Source organism: Myotis brandtii, unplaced genomic scaffold (assembly GCF_000412655.1).
Source record: "Myotis brandtii unplaced genomic scaffold, ASM41265v1 scaffold708, whole genome shotgun sequence".
NCBI lineage: Eukaryota > Metazoa > Chordata > Mammalia > Chiroptera > Vespertilionidae > Myotis > Myotis brandtii.
Genome location: NW_005370777.1, coordinates 1756377 through 1766724, shown reverse-complemented (window position 1 = coordinate 1766724; position 10348 = coordinate 1756377). Strand labels below are relative to the sequence as shown.

General features: G+C 50.7%; 1 protein-coding gene across 1 annotated transcript in view; it reads right to left on the bottom strand.

The window, feature by feature from the left end:
• Positions 1-2165: 2165 nt before the first annotated feature.
• ANKS1B (ankyrin repeat and sterile alpha motif domain containing 1B) overlaps positions 2166-10348 on the bottom strand; it is an 822202-nt gene continuing 814019 nt past the window's right edge. The window contains exons 24-26 of the mRNA XM_005882370.2: positions 9667-9786; positions 7715-7882; positions 2166-4028 (exon numbers count right to left, since the gene is read on the bottom strand). Coding sequence (XP_005882432.1) covers positions 3918-4028; positions 7715-7882; positions 9667-9786 — 399 coding nt within the window. The 3' untranslated portion in view covers positions 2166-3917. The remainder of the gene's footprint in view (positions 4029-7714; positions 7883-9666; positions 9787-10348) is intronic.

The window sequence follows — 10348 nt, the reverse complement described above, 5'->3', positions numbered from 1 at the left end:
CATGACTTATTAATGAACTAACCAGGAATAATTTTCATAGGGTTCATTTACCCAAATTTGTCATAGAATATAATTTAAGGAGAAAAAAATTAATGGAGTGATTGAATTGAAGTCCTTTTTGGAATAATAATAGCATTCAAGGATCCCCACGCCCATGGACATGGCAATTACCAACTTGTCAGATTTCCCCTTCAAGAAAATTAGCTCAAATCCCTTCTTTGATACGTGGGGGCTCGCTCTCTGTTTGCCACTTAGATCCACTCCTCCCTGTTCCCAGTCCTGATTGGTGGCTAGAGGCTGCCCTGTGTAGACCATACCAGTGGCCCTCCGCCCTCTGGCATCCGTGGGTTCAGGTAATGCAGAATGGAAGGTAGAGAGTGAGATCAGGATACATATATATTTTTATTGATTTCAGAGAGGAAGGGAGAGGGAGAGAGAGAATCATTGATTGGCTGCCTCCTGCATGCCCCCAACTGGGGATTGAGCCCGAAACCCGGGCATGTGCCCTTGGCCGGAATCAAACCTGGGATCCTTCAGTCTACAGGCCGACATTCTATCCACTAAGCCAAATTGGTCAGGGCCATATAAATATATATTAATCCTCACCCGCTTAGAGAGAGAAAGAGAGAGAAACATCAATGTGATAAACATACATTGATTGCCTTCCATACGCACCCAGTCCGGGGATGGAACCCACAACCCAGGCACGTGCCCTGACAGGGAATTGCATCAGTAACCTTTCAGTACACAGGACAACACTCAACCAACTGAGCCACACCGGCCAGGGCTGAGAGCAAAGTATTTTAATCCATGGCTCTCTTGCTGAGGGCCCCTGCACCGGGCCACATTCCTCAACCTGTATGCAGCCCCCTCCTCTCCCATTCCCTCTCAGCCCATCACCAGCCCAGGGACACTGCTCTACCCCCTCTGTTACCCTACAGGCTGCCAACACCTATGTAAGTATTTTATTTATTAAACTCTTAAATGATCCTAATTGGAGTGTGCCATCTGCTTTGTGCTGGGGCCATAACTGATGCAAGTAAGCATTTGATCCATGGAGATAATGAATAAAAGCAATACTGACCTTTGGTTAGCAAAGATAAAGGGCCAAAGTAGCTCAATTGAAGCATTACCATCTAAATTTCCAGCCCAAACCTTCCTTCAGGAAACCCGCCCTTCTGCCTCTGTGAATGCCACCCCATTGCAGGATGGTTTTAGCTCTTTGGGGTTCAAAGCCCTGGGCCTCTGCATGTCAGGCTGGGAGTGCCCCAAGATTGCTTTGGCATGTGTTTTGCAGAGTAACAGACTTGGATCCAGCTGTGGAGAGATCTGAAAGCCACAGGGTATGGAATGTGAACCATTGATCTTTCCCGGTGTGTCTCTAACCACTCAATTCACAGCTGGCACATGCATTTTAGGGAAAATGATTGATGAATGTTGCTATGGAATGTTGGTGTCCCCTCAAAATTCACATGTCGAAGCCCTAATCCTCCAATGTGATAGTATTTGAAGATGGGCCTTTGGGAGATAATTAGGGTTAGATGGGGTCATAAGGGTGGGGCTCTCATGATGGGATTAGTGCCCTTGTAAGAAGAGACACCAGCGAGCTTGCTGCTCCCCACCTGGGCTCACACACACAGAGGTCATGTGAGCAAACAGCATGATGGTGACCGCCTACAAGCCAAGAGAAAGTGCCTTCTATGAAAACCACTGTGCGGGCTTGGACTTGACATTGGACTTTCCAGCCTTCAGAATTGTAAGAAATTAAATGTATTGGTTAAGCTCATCAGACTGTGGTATTTCATGATGGCAGCCTGAGCTAAGACAAACACGCAGGTGCTTTACCCAACCTGCCATCTCTGTGATCCTATAAAAGTGACCCAGTTCGTGGTCACTTCCTCTTTTAGAAATTTCTGTTTTGGCAATTTCTCCTCACAGCCCACTTTAATATTTCAACCAAGACAACAGGGGCTTTCTGGCTGAAATTCAAGCTGTGAAGGCCACTGTATCTTTTCAGACGGGTTGAACTTGGAGATGAGCAGATTTCCTCAATTATTGTGCCCGTGTAAAGATCCCTTCGGCTATGCACGCTGAGAGGGCTGGCCCTCTAGTTCCCCTCCTAAATGGAAGCAGGAAGTGCTCACAGAACAATGCCAGGCGCTGGCGGCTGTACAATCTCCTTTTTATTCTGTGTGCTTTTTTATAGGATATAAATAATGACAAAAATTACAAAATTTATAACTGGAAGCCCAAGCATATTTACACGTATGTTTCTGTTTCGGCAAAGCTACTATTCACTTTGCTCCTATACAGTTTCCTTTTGGTACCATAGATGTGTTATTTTACTTTCCATTTTCTACATACATATCGACAGTGAATAGGCAAAATATGTACAAGGAACTGTTCAGTTCAAGTAATTTAATATTGTATTAAAATTCTTCCACACTGAACTGAAACCATATACATGTGTCAGTTTGAAATAAAATGTAGTTATCTTCCAAAACTCACCAACTGATGAATGTAACTGATATTCTCAGGTTTAAAATCATATTGGTTAATTTTTTTTTTTAAAAAAAGCAACATTAAGACAGTCCCACAATTTATCAATATCTCTATAGTGAACTTCAAAATGATTCACAATATGATCAGTTAGAACAATATACATTAAAATGTTATTTTTTTCTATAATGATATTGGTACTGTATATAATTTGATTCTACATAAATATACATTATGGTATTTATCATACAAATACTCCACAGAGACATTAAAAAAAGTAAAATAGCTTAATGAAATGTAAGTAAATTTTATTTAATCAAATAGTAAGCAAACATTATTTATTTTTCTGTGTCAAGAAAAGAGTTTTATTACTTTGGAATCTCTTCTTTTTTTTTTGTATTTATTTTTTCTAGAAAACAAATTTTTGCAATAGAATTTTATTAACACCTTTCTCAAACAAGTTTTCCATGACAGAAATCTTGACAGCAGGAGCCCTAGGTTTTTATTTTAACATGTTCTTTAAAACACTGTGAAGATTTAAAAAAACAATCTCTGCAGGCTTGTGGCTGCGTCAGCACTTGGGGTGGGACCCCCGTCTGCTTGCCCGAATCTCCTGCCTGGGGGAGAGTCCCAGGACCTTCCCACGCTCAGCCTACGTTCTTGGTCGTAGCAGTAGAGATTTAGTTACTTGAAACGAAACCGGGAACATCCCTCACAACTAACCTCGTTTGCTTATCAATGCATTAATGAAACATCTTTTTAGTAAAAATATTGAATACAAGACACATTTTCCTGTGCATAATAAATTTCTCTGCTTTAAATCATTCGTAAATTTTGAATCAGTTCATAGATGTGAAGGTTTTCTTTAGCCGACATAGTTGATGACATAAAAAACCACAAATATAGAAATTGGGAGGCAGGGTTTCCTGGCCACTATGGAGGGTAGTTTTTGTTGCGTGAAATGATGCTCAGTGATAGAATGATTTTACAGATGCTTTGTGGGGGCTGTTCTGTTCTGATTCTACCTTTAAAACTGTGGACAGTGAAAAACGCAAGATTTTTATACTTTTAGGCAGTATTAGAGATCCCCTGCACTTTTTTTTAAAAGATGTTTATCCCCAACGACAGCAAAGCAAGTGTGGGGGCCAAGTCATTGGAAATACCTTGGGTGGTGACAGGGAGGGGAGTCGGGAGCCCGCGGAAATCTCAGCTCGTGCCTCTCAGGGTTTCGGCTGCGCTTTCTGTCACTGGTGCAGAAAGAACGTCCCCAGGAATGGCCAGTGGCCTTTCACCTGTGACAAGGCCACACAAACAGAGCAGTCTCCCTCCTGGGCTGGGTGGGAACGGAGGCGGGAAGGGAAGCCTGCTCCGGGCTGCTCGGCGTGCAAGGCACCACGAGGGCGGGAGGACGGTGAGTATCAGAAAATCGTGGTCTCATACTTGGTATTAATCCCCCTCTTGGCTTCTTGTCCCGGCTCCACGATCCACGGCAGGTTGGCCAGAGTCTTTTGCTCAGAGGGGTCGATCTGCTTTGAGAGAGAAAGGCTGATGCCTGTTATGTGGTACCTGTACGGGGTGGGAGCACGCAACCTACCACTACTCAGGGGCCAACACCACCCCAGCAGGACTTCAGGGCTGTTGGCTGTGAGAATCATTTATTTGCTCTTTCGACCACATTTAGTGCATATGGACCGTGTGCAAGGCACTGGAGAAGGGACGGGGAATGAGATGCGGGCCTTGTTCTTGAAGGCAACGGTTGGGGAGCGGACAGGGCAACACTCAACACTGAGAAGTGAGATGGGAGGGGGAAGGGTGCTCTGTGGACCCGCAGGAAAGCCACGGACCCCACGTCAGGGAGTCAGGGGGACTTCCAGGAGGGGGTGATGCCACTCCCTAATTCTCAAGCCTCCAATGGTTTCCATCACAGAATAAACCCAAAGTCCTCAAGGTGACCTGCAGGTGGCCCTGCCTGCCTACCTTGCTTCGCTCCAGCCACATCGCCCCCCCCATGCTGCTCCCCCAGCACTAAGCCCTCGCCCAGGGCCTCTGCCGCTCTGGCTGCTCCGTCTGCTCTGAGGGATGCTCCTCTCCAGACCCCTGCCTGCTTTATGTCCTAACATCATTCAGGTGGCTGCTCGAACATCCCCTCCTCACCATGGGCCCATCCAAAACAGCGCCCCAGCTTGCTGGCTCTCCTCTTACTATTCTGTGTAATCCTTCGCCACACACATCCTGTCGCATCTGTTTATTTGTCATGAAGACAGGGTTTTGTCTGTTCTGTTCACTACCTAGAAAAGCTCCCGGCAACCCAGTTAACAGTAGGCACATCATACATACTTGCTGAACAGGTAACATGAAAAGAACGGGATAACGTCTAAATGGAGAGCTGAAGGAAAGCAAGAGTTGGCCTGGCCAAGGCAGGGGAGAGGGAACAGCATGGGCAAAGTCCCCAAGGGAAGGGAACGTGGCCCATTTAGGGCTTGTAGTCAGTTCACAGAGGGGGAGACAGGAGGGGAGACACCTGCAGGGGGAGGTGAGCAGGGCCAGGTCAGGCTGAGCTGGAGAACGGTTAAAGCTGGCCTAGCCCTGTGCATGCAAAGCCATGAGCTCTCAGAAGGGCCTGGGGCGAGTTCTTCACCAAACACCAAAGGGTATTTCCCTGTCTGCCCCTGGCTCTGGTCCCCGACTCTGCTCAGCAACTCTGAGCAAGGGCGCGGCGGGGAGGCCTCTCCCATTGCTCTTGCACAGTGAGCTTTGAAACCTGCGGAGGTTGAGATCCATGTCCATCGCTTACCTTCCCACGTGATTTGGTTGCATCTCCATAAGGCTGTGGGAGCGGGTCACCTATTCTCAGGAATCACGGATTATTTCTCAGCAATAAACGACTGGGGCCGAGGGACATGGAACACGGACACCAGGTGCAGGTCGAGGCCTTGAGGCCCTTAACGCACATCAGTGCTGTCACTGTGTGTTTTCATATTGCTCAGTGAAGCTCCCAGATGGATTCCATGAGCCGGCAGAGCGCTCAGCCCTCAGTGCTCTTCCGGCTGAGTCTATGGGGACCAGAGGCGCCTGCCCAGAACTGATCTACAGCCCACACGAGAATGCATAGACTAGTCTAAGAGAAACCACAAAAGGATCCTGAAAATTCCTGGATATGTAACTCATAGTTTTTGTAGGGGAAGAGAGACAATAAATCTCCATTTATAAATGCTACACAGAATTAAGAGCAGAAGATAAGCTTGAGTGTGACGAGGGAGCGTGGCCCAGAAAAAGCCCCCTCATGTACTGAGATCTGAATGACAGAGTCAGCCACGTGGATATCAGGGGGACATGAGGCCAGGTGGGACAGAGGCCTTGGGTAGGAGTGAGCTTTGTCTCCCAGGAACAGAAAGGCCTGAGCGTCAGAGAGAAGTACAGTGGGAAGTCAGGCTTTAGGGAGCTGGGCAGTGGTGCCATGATCTGACCTATGGGCTTGTTATTTTTAATATTTTAAAAAGATTTTAGAGAGAGAGGAAGGGAGAGGGAGCGATAGGAACATTGATAAGAGAGGAACATTGACCAGTTGCCTCCTGCACGCCCCCTGGGGATCAAGCCTGCTTGCAACCCAGGCATGTGCCCTGACCAGGAATCCAACCGGTGACCTCTTGGTGAATGGGGTGACGCTCAATCCACTGAGCCACACCTGCCGGGCTCTGATCTATGATCTGAGAAGACCCTAGGTGCCGTGTGGCGGCCGGGGGTCTGCTAGGAGGTGTACTCCTGTAGTTTTAGGGAGGAGCAGTGCTGGACCCTCCCGGGGTGAGAAGAGTGACAGGAAAGGAGAGGAGTGGGCAGATCTGAGACACGTTTTAGAGGCTGAGTGGACGGAAGCTGCTCATGGGCTGGACGCAGGCCGAGGGGAAGCCAGGAGTCCAGGGTGACGTCTAGGTTTACGGCTGGAGCACCGTGGGGAATGGTTGTGTCGCTTACTGAGCTGGGAAAGATCACAAACAACCTCGAGGGGAGAACCAACCATCCTGCCCTGGACATACCCCATTTCAGGTGTCTGTAAAATGCTGAAGAAATCTGACCCGGTGAGTTTGGAGTTCTGAGTTCTGGGAGTGTGTCAGGACCGGGCCGGGAAGGGGAGGAAGGGCTGTGGAGGGAGGACCAGGGCATCAGGGGGCAGGGCGTGAAGGACAGGTTTTCAGAGGCGCCCAGTCCCTGGTGATGATCAGCGAGGAGGGCTGAGCATGGAGTGATGGCTGAGTGGGGTGGAGGCAAGGTCCCAGAGTGAGCTGGCAAGGAACACAGAGGCCCGGGGCAGGGACCACCCCAGGGACATTGATGTTGCCGAGAATGGTGACAGGAGCAGAGGCCAAAAGGAAGATTGCCAACAAGAACCCACAAGGTCACAAAGGTTATCACAAGGTCACAAAGAGAGTTGCCTCTCCACAAACATTAGAAATCCTGCATCTCCCCCAGGGCCCTGGGGCCAGGGGTTGGTGGGAGGGGAGGGAGTTACAGATGGAAGGACAGGCCTGCCCTGCGTTTCTAGGGGGCCATACGAAGCAGAAGCCGGTTGGGAGCATTCCGCTTCTGGGTGTTGCTACTACCAGAGGAGGGCGCTCCGAAGGCATGCAAGTCTGTAAGACAGGGTGTCTGCACAGCTCCTGGGAGGGCAGGGGAGAAGATTCCTGGAGGAAGGCAGAGGACCAGGAGGAGGGGCCAGGGGCCAGCCATCTAGACTTCCCAAAACCCCAAACTCAAAAGTCGGTGCAGCTCTGCTCCAACTGCCCAAGGCCTGTGCATCCAGCTTCCTCTGGGTAGAGTCACCTTCACCGTGAACCTCTGCCAACCTCCCTACAGGCCAGGGGCTCGAGGAGGCTTCCCGGGTGGGATGGCTCCCGGAGGCTCAGGGAACGTTGTTCCCACACTGGGACCTTCAGAAACGATTCACAAGGACAGCAGCAGGGCCCAGCCCCTCCTGGCTGCCAGAGGAGACAGAGGGGGTGGTGTTTTCTCGGGAGCCCGCAGGTTCAGGCAGATGGTCCCCCCTGCTTTCCAGGAACTGGGCTGAGAGGATGGCAGACATGTGCCGGGAGGAGGCCAAGGAAAAGGTGAAGAAAGACAGGCCCTGAGTGTCACCGGCACCCCTCCCCGCAGGCACCCGGGGAGCAGCCCCTCCCCCTCTGGTCCAGGTTTCCCTAGCATCTGCATCCTTTCTACTTACCACGGACTTGCGGATGCTGACGCGGGGCTTGGGGATGGGCTTGGAGGGTTTGTTTTCAAAGCTTTCTGGGAGCGTGGAGGAATGGCCCCCTTTCCTCGCCTGCAGTGCGAGCTGGTAAGCCACTTCAAATGCCTGTCCCAGCGTCAGGATGATTTCGTAGGCTAAATTCTGCAAGAGAAACCAGAAAGCGTTTACGATGGCTCAGTGCAGACTGGAGAAGTCCAGTGGCTGAGGAGCCTGTGGGGGTGAACCGGCGGGGACCTTGAACCACTCCACCCGCCCTGGCAGTGAGTACGCAAATGTGCGGAGAAGGGGACACTCTGGGTCCAACTCAGGGTCTACACCAGGAATTAGTCACTGATGCCAGGCACTTGCTTACAGGCCCCCACAGGCTGGTCCAGAGCCCACTCCATTCAGAGCCCCCGTGGGCAGCTGGCTGGCTCCCCAGGCCGGGGAAGGGAGGGGGCTCCCCTGGCCTGATGCCTGAGAGGGCCCAGCCGTGCCCGTGACAACCCCACATGCTCCACGGGAGGTGTTCCTCAGAAGTTTGGGTCTTTTTACCTCCAACATCTGCGATTCAGTGAACATCTCTGAAACACAATCAGAATCTAATTTAGGCGGAGGGAGAGGCGTTAGTCATGCTGGCGGGCGGCTCACAGGCCCAGCAGCGAGCGCGCCAGCAGAGCCAATTATCCATCTACTTCTCCAGGCGGTTGCTCTCCCAGGGGGTCCACTCCATATTTTATCATCAAATCAGCAAGAGACAGGAGATTCTGTTAGGCCCCAGCTCCGTGCCCAGGCGGGCCGGGAGGAAGGCTCTTTCCTTCAGACCTTCAATCACTCCCTCCAGGCGACTTCCAGCTTCCCTTTCTCTTCTCCCGGTGTGAATCTTTGATTTCTGCCTTCTCTTCTGAGAAAAGCTCCACCCTGCCTGCTCTCCCCGAGAAAACAGGACACTGTCTGACCCCAAAGAGGCAGGGTCTGGACAACACCCCCTGAGGTCACAACCCATTCAAAGGAGGTGTCCATTGGTCACAGAGAGCAGTCAGTCTGTCCCAAGTTTTCATTCTGATGAATGTCCCTGGACATCTGTCCATGGTTTTTCAAAACCACAGAAAGAGCGTTCTGCTTCTGTGATTTATCCCCTGCTCCCCCTCACTCCCCGTTCCCCCCAATTGAGCACAGAGAATAACTTAGTTCCCATGAGTCTCAGGACTGTTTGGTGGTGATTCCACTTGATGAGACGCAGTGGGCAATGCAGGATGGCTTTCAGAAGCCACGTGGAAGGGCTGTGGGTTTCTGGATCGACCACATTTCTTTCTTTTAAAATATATTTTATTGATATTTTACAGAGAAGAAGGGAGAGGGATAGAGAATTAGAAACATCGATCAGCTGCCTCCTGCACACTCCCCACTGGGAATGTGCCCGCAACCAAGGTACATGCCCTTGACCGGAATCGAACCTGGGACCCTTGGGTCCGCAGGCTGACGCTCTATCCACTGAGCCAAACCGGTTAGGGCTGGATCGACCACATTTCCGACCAATGCCAGACTGACTTGGTCTTAGACCCGCACGGGAGAAACGCCTTTGGGCGCGAGAGTTAATTTGACAGGGAATGTCTTCTCCTTGGAGCTACCTGTTGGGAAATGATGGCCCCACAGGACAGGTGTGGGCTGCTTGGAGACTGTGAACCTCACACAGCCGGCCAGGCACTTCCTGCAATGAACACTGAGCCCGAGCCCGTTTGCCTCCAAGGATGAGTCAGACTGGAAAATGAGTAAGGCACCAACAAATGATAGTGGAGGAGGGCTGAGCCCTCCCACTGCCTACACTCCTGGGCTCTGAAAGGCGGACTGGGGCTGCTGACTTCTGTAGTCTCCACAGGAAGTCGTGGGCTCTTGGACTCGGTCGTCTACCATGGAGATGGTTGAAGTCCAGCTGTCAGGGATACGTGGCAGACATCTGTGCTCTGGGTCAGTAAGGGGAAGCCGGCGATTCCGGGATTCCACACCATCAGCTTTCCGATGCGGGAACAGCGAGCTTCGTGAGTGTGAACTCCTTTATCACTAACCTAAAAACAAGTTCCTCCAAGTGGGAGCTCCTTAAAGCTCCAGTGTCTTCACGTGGAAGTCAGAGATGGTCATTTGAGCAAGTGTGATTTTTCACAGGCCTATTATGGGACGTGTAAAGGTTGCGAAAAGTGCTGGGTCAGAAGCTCTGCCCCTTCGTTTTTAATTAGTTCCTGGTGTTAGAAAGCTGCTCAAATAAAGACACGGAGACCAGACTGTGGGGCGGGGGTTGCCTGCCAAATGGCCTCTCCTAGTTTGGCCTGCACTCTCTCTGACGTCTTGCTTTCTGCTTTATTTTAGAATGCTCTGCAGAGTTCTTCTTTCATGATTATGTATCGGATACAGGGCATTGTTACCTTTCCTATACTTTCTCATCTCAGTGTTTGAGGTATGGATTCCGGAAGTCAGGGAGGGCCCATGGGTGCACGGTGCAAGGAGCAGCTGGTGGCATGCTGAGTGCTGGCCCTGAGCGGATACACGCTGGTCAGATGGGACCTGGGATACACTCCGACCCGGGGTGGGGGGGGCAGACTCATTTCTCCTGCTTCTCCTTAGTAACATGGC